At 40.2% G+C, this 16,646-nt stretch overlaps 1 protein-coding gene and 1 pseudogene across 2 annotated transcripts in view; both read right to left on the reverse strand.

The window, feature by feature from the left end:
• The window catches only part of STAG1 (STAG1 cohesin complex component), a 193,925-nt gene that overhangs the window by 104,622 nt on the left and 72,657 nt on the right, over nt 1-16,646 (reverse strand). For both annotated transcript variants that reach the window (XM_087725598.1, XM_087725597.1), the window contains exon 3: nt 4,442-4,544. In XM_087725598.1, the coding sequence (XP_087581724.1) occupies nt 4,442-4,544 (103 nt within the window). The remainder of the gene's footprint in view (nt 1-4,441; nt 4,545-16,646) is intronic.
• Nucleotides 43-2,242, reverse strand: LOC148043622 (uncharacterized; annotated as a pseudogene).

Here is a 16,646-nt window from a genome sequence, read left to right on the forward strand (position 1 = left end):
GCATCTTGAACCGCCAGTAAACAATATGGCAGTTCAGGCATTTTAGATGGAGTATGGCTCTCCAACCTTCCAAGAACTTTGGGACGATGAACAAGAACAAGTAAAATCCCTGTCACTGCTGAATCGCCCGGATTTCCAGGAGATCTGAATTGCTTGTGCCACGAGGAGCTTCTTTCCCCAATCTCGAGAGACAGGGCAACTGATGAAAAACCTCGGGAGGGGGGGAGAAATTTGAGGGAGAGACTGAATTTTACCATTTCCCTGATCCAAGCGTCTATGGTGATCTCTTCTCATCGGTTGGCAAAGAAAGCCAGTTGGCCCCCAATGGGAAGGTTCTCTGGGCTTTTGATGCCGGAAGGGGCAACCTGCTCTACCCCTAAAGGACCTCTTGGGTGGATAATGTTGATCGCTTCTGTTTGCCCTATCCTGCTGCTGACCCTGTCTAGGGGGAAACTGTCGTTGCAGACGAAGGAGGTTGAATTCCCTGTCCAACTCTCGACAGGGCGAACAGCGATAATAGGGGGAGGAATGGCTCTCGGACCTCCTGTAGAGGGAAGGCAAGATCTTCCGATTGTCCCTGGACTCTGAATAAGGGTTCCAGGAGTGCACCGAATAGTCGGTCCCATGAAAAGGGGCCAGATGCCAGTCACCACTTATTCCTGGCATCGGCTTGCCACTGTCTAAGCCAGAGGAGCCGCCTGGTTGCCACCAAGGAAGCTAGGGACTGCACTCATCTGCAGAAAACTCCATTGCTGCCTTGAGCTTGTTGGAAGTCCTGGTGGGACCTGGTGTCACTAGTGGGGATGCTACCCTGCAGCTGTTTCAACCAGAGAAAAGAAGCCCTGTTAAAGAAGGATGAGGCCATGAAGGCTCTCACCACCCAAGCAGCAGCCTGATGACTCTTCACCAAGGTCTGTTTGGACTTCTTGTCCTCTGGTCAAAGGGACTCCTCTGCAGTACCAGTGATGACCGAAGGAGTAGACAGTGCTACCACAGGTGCATCCACAGCAGGTATCTCTAGGATCTTGGGCAAATTGGGACCCACGTTATAGAAGCGCTTGTCCTGACTGTTGGTAAAAAGGCCCCAATCCCAGGGAAGCCCACTGTCTTTGAACCACATCTTGGAATAATTTGGGAGAAGGTACCACCTTCTTTTCCACAGCGGGTTCAGAGAAGAAAGGATCTGTTAGGTCCCCTGATCCAGAAGGGATCGGCTGCATGGGCTGACTGGTCTCTATGTTGGCAACTTTTTGGGCCTTAAACAGGAGGGACTGAAAGAGAGAAGGCCGGAAAAGGCCTACCAAGGCAGGTTGATCAGGGGTGAAACCTTCGTCCTTGGAAAGGTCGGACTCTCTGAGGATGTTCTCCTCATCTGACAGGGATGACTGGCTTGGAGATCTGGGAGCCTGACTACTTGGCCAGACCAAGGATCCCTGGGAGTCCGGCCCTCCCTGTGAACCGGGGCCCTCCTTCTCTCTGAGAATTGCAAGAAAGACCACTGTTGTAAACCTGCTGCAATCCCTCTGTGATAATGGCTGCCATATTGGCCAGCTAAGCTTCTGCCACCTGCAAGGGACGAACGTCTGTTGTGGTGAGTATGTTTGAGGCCTCAGGCATGGGGTTATTATGCACGGAGGGCAGGTTTCTACACAGAGGGAATTCCAGAGTCAAATCCCCTTCTGCAGGGAGAGACAGTGGAAGATCCTCATCACTGTCTGGGGACATCTCATCTGGTTGGAGATTGTCCTAAACAAGGGGCACCTCTTCAAAGGGGTGAGGGCTGACCTGCTCAATGGGGCGCTGATCTGCTGCCCTCCTAGTCACTTCCCTTTGGGCCTTGGCAAATTCTCCCATCTAAGGCCCTCTGGAGCCTGCTTTCTGACTTTTCCATGGCCTTAGAGGCCTTCTTGGAATGCCCCCTTTGTCTGGTATGGGGGGGCACCCTCTTTCTCACAGGCCTCAATCCCGAGGTCCCTGCGACTGCTTCCTGTTGCCGAGGGGAGCATTGAGGGGCACCTGCCATGTCCAATGAGGCTTCCAAGTTGCCATCTGCCATGCCTGGGGACCACGTGGGATCTCACCACCATACAGACTGCTGGAGGGTGAGGCAGTTGTGTGGCTGGGTAATGAGCCCCGCAATAAGGTTCACCTGGGCCCGCTCCGCGGAATTTAGGTCTCCAACAATGTGCTGCTCCCCAAAATGGTGGCCGGCAGCTTTGCGCCCAAGCAAAATGGCGCCCATCTTCTCGAGCAATCCAAAATGGCAGCCCGCAGGTGGGAGAAGCCCGGGGAAAGCTGCAGGCTAGAAAAACCCATGTAGCTTGGCTCCTCGCCCCATCGGGACTGCCCTGGTCACCTGCGGTCTCAGGTCAATGATCTAGGGTAAAAACCCGTGTCGCTGTCCCACAATGTTTGTGTGCCGCTGCCACGTGACCCTCATTGTCCCAGGGAGTCACCCTGGATGCTGGCTGCAGAGGCTGCTCAAGCCAGAAATATTATTAAGGGAGCAAGCCTCAACTGTAGTAGAAGGAATGATTTTTAGCAAAGTTGAGATGGAGAGAAAGGAAACACGTCCAGTCCTAAGGAAAACTGAGTCTAAAAGCTGGGTGGAGCTACCAGAGGAGGCAGTACATTGAAGTTTGCAGACTCTGTCCGATTGGATGACTGAAAGAGTTAACCCATTCCTGGATGCTATCTCCACCAACAATGGAGAACAACCTGATTTGGAGCACTGATAATGTGCTGCTTATTAACATGAATTGAGGAACTGCTATATTTTGTTTTGGGTTTGTTTATTTAATGAAGAGTTAAAGAAGACAGCTTTGAAGCAATTTCAACAAATTTCTTGTCTTTTTTTAATGATAAAAAATGTCAAGATCTTATTCATGTTCTCTTTTCCTCATTTTTAAATTGCATATTGCATCAGATCATTAACACAATTTCATGCAAACATATTAATCTGATATATATTTTAAAAAATCAATCTTCACAAATCAGTTACAGGAGAGGCAAGGGGCTGGAACAGAGATTGATCTTTCTCCATACTATTTTTCTTTACAACTCCCAAGACATGTGAATGAGTTATATATTGATATTTTAGGCTTGACCAACCTCATAATACATGGGGCTTATGAGGCTGCTCACTACTGGGCAAAAACAATAACCAGTATATAATTTTAAAAAATGGAATATGAAAAGTCAATTCTTCTTACAAGTTTGTTAACTGTTGTAATAATAAATAATACCGGCATGCCACAATACACAGCACAAATCTTCAAATAGGTACCATGTTTCCCCGAAAATAAGACAGGGTCTTATTTTCTTTTGGCCTCCACCCCCAAATTTTGCTTGGGCCTTATTAGCGGGGGGGGGGGGGGCTTATTGGTTTGGGGTTGACTGGTGGCTGCTCTCTTGCGAGGGGGTGCCCGAAGAGCCGGGCACAGTTTCAGGGGTAAACAGCTGTGTTGCGCTGTCGCAGCACTGCAACAAAGCTGCCATGAGGTGACCACGCTCATGAGCAGCTGCCCGGCAACCCCCCTTTCTAGCCGGGCAGAGCACCACTCACCAACCCAGTAATATCCCAAAGGCGCTAAGCCACATGGTGTTTTGCCCGGCTGGAAAGAGAGGTTGCGCAAGCACTTGTTCTGCCTCCAGCTCGTGTGCTGCAGGGCTGGGCGAGGGCGCCGCCACTACCATGCTCCGGGCATAACTGGCTTCCAAACTCCGGAGATGCGCTGTCCCACCAGAGTCTTCCAACAGCCAGCCTACAATCATAGAGTGTAGTCCCAGAGCAGCCGCTGCCGGAAGACTCGGCAGCGGCTCTCCAGAGTTTTCAAGCCGGTTATGCTTGGAGCATGGCGGCAGCGGCGCCACCCTGGCCCAGCCCTGCAGGGAGAGCTGGGCATGGTGAGGCTGGGAGGCATGCGAGCTGGAGGCAGAACAAGTGCTCGCGCAACCTCTTTCCAGCCAGGCAGAGTGCCACGCAGCTTAGCGCCTTTGGGATATTACTGGGTTGGTGAGTGGCGCTCTGCCCAGTTGGAAAGGGGCATTGCCGGAAGGCTACTCATAAGAGCAGCTGCCCAGCAACCCCCCGCTCCAGCTGGGCACAGCACCACCCTCCAACCTAGTGGTATCCCAAAGGCATCAAGCAATGTGAGCACCTTTACCCCCCCCCCGGCTCTTGCGGCTTTGAGCCTTCGGGATATCGCTAGGTTGGTGAGTGGCGCTCTGCCTGGCTGGAGGGGGGGGGTTGTCCAGGGGGCTTATTATTGGGGGAGGGCGTATATTTTTGTTCACCGGAAAAATATGGCATGATCTTATTATCAGAACATGTCATAATTTCAGGGAAACATGGTAGCAGCATCAACAATTGCTAATGTGAAAATTAAGAAAATGAAATTATACAATTTTAACAGGTATTCAGAGAAAAAAAATAGCATACTGGAGGTCTACCAGGACGACCACGTTTTCTTTTCCCCTTCAGTTGCGTTTCTTCCAATTCACTACCAACATCTGAATGGGCAGTAGTTTCATTTGTAGAATCCCTGAAAGAAAATGTCAATTAAAAATAAATTAGTAAGCATAAGTACATAAACAAAATAAAATCAATAATATTTAGTGCTAATACAAATGATTATAAATTAAAAATAATTCAGCAAATTGAAACTATCCACTATATGCACTCAAATTCTCTCCACTCGTACAATTACTAATATAAAGATCGTATAGTCAGTAGTTCTGTTACATTATCTTGCTGAATTATAATATCCAATAACCATCACCACTGGCCATGCCTTGACTTCACGGGAATTGGAATCCAACATTTGGACAGCTATAAATTTTCAAGACCTGAATCTAAGCAAATAAAAGATCTGTAAATGGATTATTTATTAATTGATTTAATTATTAGATTAATTGACTATCATCCTTGAGGTATTTTATTTATTTTTAAGACATTTATGTAGCTGGCCATCTTCTATCAAACTCTCAGATGTCTCCATCAACAATTAAACAAGTAAACAATTAAAAAGCATAATAAATGTATATTAAAATCATAAATATTAAAAACCAAAGTTAAGTTTTCAACATCCTTGTTAAATCCTCTTATCCATCTCAGCGCTATCCCTGTGCTAAGGACATTGCCCACCCAATCAGATTTGATAGAATGAAGTAGATGGCCTTAGGTTCCTCAGATATTCTGACCCTATGCCATATATAATATATGCTGGATTTCCTGTTTGGGGTTTCATTCTTATCATATATATGAGCCTCTCAAAAATAATATATGTAGTAGTTCTAGTAGTGATTTCCTTTTCAAATCATCATAACAATGAGGTTCTTTTAGAGACAGGGACGGCACCTACAACTTGTCACAAGCAAATAGTTACATGCAATTTATATAACATTCAAAAGATGATGAGCCTTTTAGCAAGAAAATAAAAACCAAAAATAAAAATGTGAAAAGATTCAAAGCAAAAACGAGTTCATCGATACATCCATCCATGACACACACTTTTCTTGCTGAGACTTGACAGATTTTGTATATATGTATAGAAGTCCCAATCAAAAGTTAATTAAGAAATATGTAATGTATATTGTTTTTGTTTCCTACAGAAGTGGGTTAGAGAAATTTCTTTAAGTCTACAGCCTTCTATTAATGCTACTGCAAAGATAGATAGATAGATAGATAGATAGATAGATAGATAGATAGATAGATAGATAGATAGATAGATAGATAGATAGATAGATAGATAGAGCTTATTTTCATCCTATGTCATCATTTAACTGCTGACAAGCAGCTGATTTGTCTGTGTACTTGCCTGGAAATAGAAGCTAGCGGATTGCAATTCTTGGTAAACCCAGTCAGAGGATCTGGTTTTCACCTTTTCAAGTCGTCATTTCTTTAGGCACACCCTGGTTTTAGCATCATGTTTTGAAGCTTACTTTTATCTTGACCTACATTTTTAATTATTAAACATGGCTGAATCCTGATTTATCTCATAGCCCCTTGTTGGATTATGGAAGTGAATTTTTCATATCGTTTCATTTTAGATTTAAATAACACCCTCTTTTGCTTGCATGGAACTCCAGCATGAATACTTTCCCTTTGATAGTGAAAGTGATTGGATTTCATTTACATTTCTACCAATTTCTATTTAAGGATTTGGTATTTCATTTATTCTTAAAATAATTTTGTTGTTTTATTCTATTTTGGTATATATCTCTGGTCTTTTTTAAATTTTTCTTTTAAAAGAAACAGGAACGTCTCCCTTTTTTTATTTATTGTCCACTGTGGGAATTATTATCTGTTTCTTCTGTGCTTACTCTGTTACGGAACATTTATTCTTTGTCCTTGAGATGAAATTGCTTATGTTTTGCTGAGGAAGTTTGGTCATAAAAGGAATTGGGACTATATTAAAATTAGAGCAGTAATAAATGAAACTCTGAACACTATACACTATACATTCTTTATAATGCCCCCCCCTACAAAAATCCCATATTTTTTCAATTTACAAATCAGATTTGTAATTGGGTGGACCGGAATTTAATTTGTCATTAATAGATGTGAAAGAGAAGTTTTGTTTGAGAATTGTAAAGTTCCTAGAGGAGACTGAAAGGGGCATTAATATAAAAGATTTAATCACAGTGGAGTTGATGGTTGATGGACTGAATCTTAGGAAAACTGAAGGAAATTGTAGATAGACTTATTATATGCAACCAGAAAACTACTGATAAGAGATGCTGTGATTTGATTTGTTAGAAAACCTATTGAACAACAAGTGATGCAAAGAATTCTCATTAAGACCTATGACTTTGAAGAGTGAGGTGCAACTATTTGGAAACAAACCAATTGTAATTTCAAGGGAAAGTTTTATTATCAAGAATCAATCAAACATATTTGATCCTGGACAGATCAGAGAACATGATTGCAATGGGTTTATGGTAGATTAGAGGCCATCTGTGAGTTAAACATAACAGATTGTTAACAGAGGGCTTTGAAGTTTAGCTTGTTGTTAGGGCTACCTGTTAACTGTTTTCTTTTGTAGTAGATATATGGTAGATCAAACTGATTGACTGAATTGATTTTAGTATTTGTAATGTTTTTAATGTCACATAATAATTTCACAACTCGAGATGTAGAAGTTCATGAATTGTGTTCCTGTTTTGCAAAGGGGGGAGGGAACTGACTGTTGAAATATAACTATTAGTATTCAACTGGGGAGGGGAAATGTATGTGTTATCTTTGTTACTTTGTTTTTATGCACATTTTTCTGGCTTTATATTATTTTGCTTTTGTCTTTTTTCTTTCATTTCTTTTTTGAATTTTGTATTTTAACTCTGGAAATAAATAAAAAATGTTAACAAAAAAAGAAAGAAAAAAGACATTTGGTATTCACTTTCCTCTATATCAGCGGTCCTCAACCTGTGGGTCGCGACCCCTTTGGGGGTCGAACGACCCTTTCACAGGGATTGCCTAAGACCATCCACCTCCATGTCCTAAAGCGACAGATGCATGAAGACCGCTGGGTGGCAAAGCAGCCTCCTCCCGGCTCCGGGCGCAACCTAGACACCGCCCCACACGATTTCCACGCCAGGGAAACACCAAGGTGTAGAAGGGGGAGACCGGTTCTTCTGTGTGGCGGAGCACCCTCGGCTCCAATGGATGTCCAAAGCGAGCGCGGTCGGTGATGCCACTTCAGCCCAGCCACCTGCACAGGGGCTCGAAGGTGCCCAGAGAGCAGGAGACCAGTGGGACAGTCAGGCCACCCACTTCAGCCGGGATTCAAGCCGCCTTGGGCCTGAACACTGCTTTTACCACCCCCGCCGCCGGTCCTGTCCGGCGGGCTAAACTGAGCTCAGAGGCTTTTTGGCTGGCAGGAGAGGTTGGAGGGGAGGACAGGCCACGCCCGCCCATTCCTTCCATCCCGAGGAATTCCACTCGGGATGGAAGCACAGTTCAATGTAGCTTAAGCCTCTGTCTAAAATCCAATTTAAAGGGCAACTTCTTAATCTGTGTTAAATCGATTGCTCACACGAATTAACCACTATGCACTTCCACGCCTGGTTGTAATGATTCGAAAGAAAGAAAGAAAAGGGAAGGAGGGAGGAATGGAAAGAAAAAAAGAAGAAAGGGGAGGGAGGAATGGAAAGAAAAAAAGAAGAAAGGGGAGGGAGGAATGGAAAGAAAGAAAGAAAAGGGAAGGAGGGAGGAATGGAAAGAAAGGAAGAAGAGAAGGGAGGGGGAATGGAAAGAAAGCAAGAAAGAAAGAAAGAAAGAAGAAAAGGGAGGGAGGAATGGAAAGAAAGCAAGAAAGCAAGAAAGAAAACTGTGGGTGGGTGGGGGGAATGGAATGTAAAAAAAGTAAACTTAATAAAGTGAAACTCATGTAAGCCACAAACTGCTGCTGGAGGCAGGCAGGGAGGTCGTTTTATCCTGGAAAATCCCAACCTGGCTGATCTTCTCCCAAACCAAGATTGGCAGATTAATCACTATGCTTTAATTATGTTCAATTTGTAATGATGAAAATACATCCTGCATATCAGATATTTATATTACGATTCATAACAGTAGCAAAATTACAGTTATGAAGTAGCAACAAAAATAATTTTATGGTTGGGGGTCACCACAACATGAGGAACTGTATTAAAGGGTCGCGGCATTGGGAAGATTGAGAACCACTGCTCTATATGACCAAACCTCCTCATTGTACTTCTTTTGTACAGGTATTCACTTAACAAAAGTAATTGGGAATGGAATTTCTATCACTAAGCAACGTGGTGATAAATCATGACTGCATTGCTTAGCGACAGCTTTCCCAGCAGTCCTTGTTGCTACTGTTAAGTGAGGCTTACGGATTGTTACATGAGGATGTTATTCAATAAGCAAAGTCAATGGGGAAGCCAGTAGGAAGTCACAGGTTGAGCAAGCAAGCCGGTCAGTGGGTAAGAAGCTTCTGCAGCACAACATGAGCATGGCCAGGCAGAGGTTCTCTGTTGTCCAGCGCAAGATGGCTGCTATGGCCAGAGTCCGGCTGCTGCCAGGTTTAGGAGGGTAAACCAGAAACTGCTCCAGGACTCTATTAAGAACTGCTGGGAAATTGTGGGTCCTGCAACAACTTGTACTCCAAAGTCAGTGTTCTTGAGAGAAAAAATGGTTGGAGTGGGAACAACATGTAAACTTCCCTGCCAAGCTTTCCTATTGATTTTGTTTCTGGGAAGCTGGCAGGGAAGATTGCAAATTATGAGTATGTGACCATGGGACACAACTGTTATAAGTGGAAGTTGATTGCCAAGCACCTAGATCAAGATGCTAAGATAGCCAGAATTTTGAGGATTAGGTATAAGTATCACTTGTTCAGCACCATCATAATTCCAAATGCTTGGTGAATGAACAATCATTAGCCAAAAACTACCTATACTAATCACTCATTCTTCTTTCAAAACTATATTAATTGATTATACACTTTTTTCTTGACTCTATTTTTGTTTTATTAGATCCATTTCTTACATTACCCATTCTCAGTGTATTAAACTTAATTATACATTACTTCTTATATACTTAACTCTCACTTTTATATAACAATTTGGTAGAAGCAAACTGTTATACACAGCTATTTTTTTATTCTTTAAATAAATACTCAAGAATCACAACAGACCATGTACTGCTCACTAGATTTCTATAATCATTTCTATATCATTTGTAATTTTTTTTTACAATCAATGTATACATTTATTTTTCCACATGAAATAACTTCAACTCCACATTTCCTTAAGATATTTAATAATTTAAACTTAAGTCACTTTTTCACATACTAACATAAAAAGTTTACATTTGTAGATTTCTTAATGATCTGCTGAAAAACAAATTTTGGCCTGTGGATTTCCTGTCCAGATTAAAGCCACAATACATTTCCCAAATTTATATAACATCTTTTATATCTTTCAATTAAAATTCTACCAAACAGCCTCCAGAATATATTTTAACAAACAATCCCAAACAAACACATTTAGCAGCAATTATCTCTTAACATTTTGTTTGTACGTCAGAACAATAGCAGTAACAGCTTTCCAGTCATGCAAAAATGCAATACATTAAATAATTCATTATAACCACTCCATATAATAAAATAACTATTTTTACAACTGTAAACTGACACTGGCTACTAAAGCAACATTACTGTGTTTTTGCACTTATGAGTTTTCTTCAATCAATTTTACCTGAAAACTAACATTTACAACATTTACTTCAAATTGCACCTATTTGCTGTTATTATAATACTGATAAGTGTCTAAAGAACTTCCAGTACTTACTTTACTCTGCTAGAGTAGGCTTAATACCTTTTCATCCATTTCCCACTTTTTATTTTTATCTAATTATTTTTGCATTTTCTCTAGCTTTTAATTGCAGCCATTTCTTGCTGTTTTCCTCCCTCTAAACCATTATTTCATCCCCATTTTTTGAAACAATAATTCTGTTCTCTTTCCTCTCCATCACCTTCTCTTTTAATTTATCATTCCACCAGATATCTTTTTAATGCTTCATATTAGCATAAATCCACACACTTCAGCAGTACTCTGTAATCTAATTCTTTTCATGCTATTCCATGCTGTTCCAAGAGATTGCAACATCCTTTTTCCTCATGTCCATCCCTTTATTCACCTGGCTGAAAATTTATTTTCTATTAATTTAAATGTAACATATACCTTTTCCTCTTGCTATTTTTTCCTTTTCACTTTTGCTTTATTTTGTACTTCTCCCATGTCCATTTTTTGTAAGATTTACTCTTTACCTGTCCTACATTCAGAACCTATTTTGCTTGTATTTTTCACTAATCCTTTTCAACTTAAACAATCAAATTAATTATGTTTTTATATTTTATTACCATGCACATACGCAGACTTACATTTACAATATGTAAACAGGAAGAAAACAGGCATTTACCAAACCATCAACATTCTCACTCATTCTTTGGGCTCCAGATCTTTTCTTCAGTCTCTCATTTTCATCCATCCATTCCTATTGCATGACAGAATAACTTTTCCTACATGTCACATATGTTCAGAATATTGCACAATTTCCCCCATAACTCATTAATGGTTCTTTCACTGTCATGCTTCACTGAAGCATAGATTGCAACTATCACCAACCTATGAATTTCTACTTTTATAGACATTCACAACAATGTAATGATGCCAGTTGATACAACCATAAACGTTAGCTTTCTGTTCATAATTAAAACCTACATTTATTTTCTTGTCTGAGTTCAGCATTTATTTCAATCTATTTTCCTCCCTTTCCTTTCTTTTAATTTCATAAACATGGAACATATGTATTTTCATGTCAATATATTTGTTAATTCTCATTTTTCCCCAATTATATCATTTATTGCAATCTCCTGTATTCATCTGCCTTTTTCAGCAGCTCAAACAGAGTCCTCTCCTTCCAGGTTCCATGCCTACAATATTATATTATTGCCATTTGATGGGGCTTTGGAAGAGGGCTATTTCCAATAGCTTCGCCCACACTTTGGAATTCCCTTCCCATAGAGATTCAGTCAGCCCCATCCTTTCTGGGCTTTAGGAAAGCTGTCAAACCCATCTGTTCTGTCTAGCACAGGAGGAGGGGAGGCTCAGACTGAAAATCAGATTCACAAGCGCACATTTTTGGTTTTCCTTCCTGATTTATCTTTTTTATGTACAGTGGATATAAAAACCCTGTCGAAATGCCAGGTTTTTAGAGGTAAAAAAAATCAGACCAACATAAATCACTTCAGAATTCCTCCTATCTTTATCACATAAGTTGTACTACAATTCTTTGAAAATAAACTGAAATCTTTTAAGGGGAATAGCAATAAAAATGTACAATAACGTGGTTACGTAAGTATACACACCCTTAAACTAATACTTTGTTGAAGCACCTTTTGATTTTATGATAGCATTCAATCTTTTGGGGTAGAAGCCTCTCAGCATGGTGCATCTTGCCTTGGGAATCTTTGCCCACTCTTCCTTGCATAAGTGCTCCAAATCTGTCAGACTAAGAGGGTATCTCTTGGGCACAGCCTGCTTTAGGTCATCCCACAGATTTCCAATTGGATTCAGATCCAGGCTCTGGCTGGGCCATACCAAAACTTTGATCTTCTTCTGGTGAAACCATTCTTTTGTTGATTTGGAGGCATGCTTTGGATTGTCACATTGAAAGGTGAAAATCCTCATCCTTCAGCATTTTAGCAGAAGCTTGAAAGTTTTGTGCCAAAACTGACTGATATTTGGAACTGTTTCTAATTTCCTCCACCTTGACTAATGCACCAGTTCCAGCTGCAGAAAAGCACCCCCAAAGCACAATGCTGCTACCACCGTGCTACACTGTATGGTGCACTTTTCATAATGTGTGGTGTCGTTTTTGCACCAAACATACTTTTTGGAACCATGGCCAAAACGTTCCACCTTGGTCTCATCAGATCATAACACATTTTCCCACGAGCTTTTGTCAGACGATGCCGGTTTTTGCAAAATGAAACCGGTCTTGGAAGTTTTTCTTTGTAAGAAAAGAGTTCTGTCTTGCCAGCCTACCTCACAGCCCAGACATATGAAGAATATAGGAGATTGTTATCACATATAGTACATGACCATAGCTTTCAGCAGTTTCTTTAATGTTGCTGTATGCCTCTTGGTGACTTCTCAGTTTTCTTCTTGTTTTTTTCACTAATTTTGAGGGATATTCGGTTCTTAGTAATGTCACTGTTGTACTGTATTTTCTTCATTTGTTGTTGACTGTCTTCACTGTGTTCTATGGTATATCCAATGCCCTGTCTATTTTTTCGTACCATTCTCCTTACTGATAAACTTCCAACAATGAGATCCCTTTAATTAATTAATATTAGATTCCAGGACCTTTTCCACCATCAAGTTAAAATGCTAATAACCATGTTGAGCTGGCAGAAAACAATACTAGCAATAACAATTAACTAATAACTAAAAGCTTCCACCCCTTCTCAAATGGTACGACTCTTGTGTATTTTAAATTATGTATTGTTGCGTGTCGTTTTAATTTTTGTCTGCATCCCTCTCTCTTGGTTGAGTTGTGAGCTGCCCTGAGTCCCCTTCGGGGGAAAAGGGCGGCATATAAATAAAATAAACATTCAAACATTCAAACATTTTACTTTATTTATATCTCACTTTTATTATTTTTTACATATAACTGCAGGCAGTGAACATATTCAACACACTTTCCTCCTATTTTCCCCACAACAACAACCCTGTGAAGTGAGCGGGAAGCATAAGGAGACTGATTATGCTGAAAAGGCATTGTCTGTAATATGAAGAGTTTGTAAAACATCCAGGTCACATGGGGTGGAGCTGCGCGCGTGAATGGGCAGAGTGATGGGAAAACATTTAAAAGGTGGTGGGGAGCACAGGCACGTAACCCTAACAAGAATTTCATCGTGTATCATGATTGTCAGTTTGTGCCAGAAAGTAAGTTAAAGAATTAATAAACCAAGTTTGAGTTTGAAGTCTTTCCTGCTTCTTTGGAACTTGACATAGAGAAGAGGTACATATGAGTAATTTTTAAAATGCCATTTATTAAATAGTGCATTTTAAATTATATGGAAAGCCTGAAGAGGCTTTATGAAAAAATGAGGAAAATAATGAAGAGCCTGAGAGAGACTTGAGATATGATATATAAAAACTGAAAAGCAACAGCATTTATCCCAAAGATGCTTTTTCAAGAGGAAATTGGACTTTCTGGTTTTTCTTTGAAAACATTTCACTTCTCATCCAAGAAGCTTCTTCAACTCTGACTGAATGGTAGGGAATGGAAAGATTCGACTTTAAAAAAAAGCCAGAAAGTCCAGTTGCCTCTTGAAAAAGCATCCTTGGGACAACATGTCCTGGATGACTGAGAATCTCCATAGACAACAGCATTTACAAATTCAAAAAGAATTTAGAAAACAAAAAATGCTGACTCTGTTTAGATTAGAGAAGCACCCTAAATGTTTTGAGATAGCCATCTATCCATCCTCTTTCTCAGAGGAGGTACTAGAATTAAGTTCAGTATTGTCTTCTTTAAAATATATATGAATTTTAGATTAATACAAACTCAGAACATTACTTATAAAAAAGATTTTATAATACATAAAAATAAATATACCAACAAATTGAATTAAGCTGGTGACTATAACCAGGGATGGGCTGCTGGGGGTTCGCACGGGTTTGGGCAATCCTCTAGTTAGGATTCTGCCCAGTTTGGCGAACCCTCAAATGCCACCCCAAGCTGGCCACGCCTACCCCACCCCTCCCAGGAGTCTCCATGTGACCTGTTCATCATGTCAGGTAAGTGCAGGGCCCACACCAAGGCTTGGGGAGGTGGGGAAATGAGCTTACTGGAGGTTACAGAAGTCCGGAAACGGGCCTGTTTCCTGCCTCCGGAGGGCCTCCGGAACCATGGGCAAGCAGTTTTCGCCCTCCCAGATGCTTGAGGAAAGCCTCTGGAGCCTGGGAAGGGTGAAAAATGCTCCCCCCGATGGTGCAGGAGGCCAATTAGGTCACATCCACCATGGCCACACCCAGCCAGCAATGGGGCAGCAAACCCGTTGCTGCAAATTTTGAAGCCTATCCCTGTCTACATGTATGCAGTTTTCTTGGCAATGTTTTGGATGCACTTTGCCACTTCTTTTGAGAGATTTATACATATTTAGCTATTTGAGGCTCCATTTTAATAAAATTTATTTTAAAAAGTCAAAGCATTTATTTTATTTTTAATCTAGCCAACAGTTTTGGAATTTATGTTTGCCTCCCATCCATGTACTATGCAGCCTTGACTTTGGTTACCATTCGAGAGTAGTGAAGGTCAGCCAGGTATTCCTACTAGCTTAGTTTATCAACACATAGTCACAGGTTATTCACTAAAATCATTTTTCCAATGTTTGATGATGCAGAAAGTTTCACTGATTTTATTTCTCTTCCTACTCAAATATCATTGATCAATTAAGATTAAAAAGTAAAAAAATATCTATGAAATAGATGCAATAGTCTGCTTCACCAAAATAAAGAGTCAAAATCATAAAATTTTAACATTTTAAAAAGAAAAGTCCCCAAATTATCTGCAAGACAGAGAAAAAACATTCCAAATTTTAGTGTAGGGTATTTATCTAACATGCCTCATTCCCTTTGTACCACTGCTCTGTTCATCTGAATTATTCCATCCCGATATAAGGTACAACCAATTGTACATCTCTGCAATAAAATATTTTTGTATATCTTTATCTTAGGAAAAAAAGTTATAGCAATACTCCTTTCTTGACATTCATCTTACAAAGCTTCTTGGTCATTCTGTCACATAGAACATTCAGTCATTACTGACTGCTGCCCTGGAATTGAAAAGCTTATTTTGGCCTCATCCATAACAATTCTGACCTCATCCAGTGGTCAAAGGAAGAAGTATAAATGGTTCCAGGAAGAGAACCGCCCTGCTTAAAATGTATATAAATGCCAGCAAAGTAATCATCACGTCTTCCTAGTCTTGAAGAAATGACCTTCTGTCCTTTCTGTCTCCCTTGTATATTTTCTCTTTTTAGACTACAGGAAGGGGGGGGGGGCTCTATATTTTATAGTTATTGTGAGCCATCTGAATTCAGTACTAGCACACGCATGCAGGTAGAGACACACACACGTATACACGCACACAGCTTAGAGTAAAGATTTCTAATGAAAATATGAAGGAACTGCAAGAAAGACATGGAGTACTTAACTCAAGCACTGTATGCTTACATACTTCATATTCTGCATGTATAGTCTATACTGCAAGAATGAGAACATTTTCACCAGCAATGCACATTATTTTATTCATATTCTTTTTAATTTTCTTTCTGCAGGCTAAAATTGATATAAACAATTACTGAAATAATCAAATAATTCAAAATAATAGCAATTTCAATGAACAATGAGTGCAGAATTAATTATGGGCTTTTTAATGCAATAATGACATTTTTATGGTAACAGTAAATATTTGCTTATTAAGTCTTCAGAACAACTGTTAGTTATAGAATCTACATCTTAAATTCTCTCACAAAGAAGACAATGTATCATGTCAAATTATAACCCAACACTGGCACAATGCTGACAATGGGGGATGACCATGTCATCTGAAAGAAATTTTTCTCTGCTAAAAATCATAAATTTTTAAAAAAATCTTATCCTACCTTGGAGAAAATTTCATTGTCAGAATACGGAAGACAGAACAATTAGTTTTGCTATCCTAGATCTAATTCTTACGTAAATGTTGAATGACTTTAAAAAGTGAAAGCAACTAAAAGTGACAACCTTTAGTTTGAGATATTCAGAATATTACTTATGAAAAGTAAAAAAGGGGAAATAAAGAAATATCTGGCTTGTATACTAGATTTCATAGGAGCATATTTTAATGAAAGGCAGGTCAGAGGTAATGCCTTCAAACCTGAAAGAGGTATTTATCTAGGAAATATGGATAATCCGGGGTGGAGGGGGGAAACAACTGGAGGTTCAATTGCAAACAATTCCTAATAAAACAAAAAATGGGAGACATATAAATGTAGTCAATTGTTGAAAAAAGAAGAGTCAGAGAGGCATTTAAGAAAGAAAAAACGGATGGTGGTAATCAGAAACAGAAA

Source organism: Thamnophis sirtalis, unplaced genomic scaffold (genome assembly GCF_051295495.1).
Source record: "Thamnophis sirtalis isolate CommonGarterSnake01/CBP01778 unplaced genomic scaffold, rThaSir2_p1.2 scaffold_11, whole genome shotgun sequence".
NCBI lineage: Eukaryota > Metazoa > Chordata > Lepidosauria > Squamata > Natricidae > Thamnophis > Thamnophis sirtalis.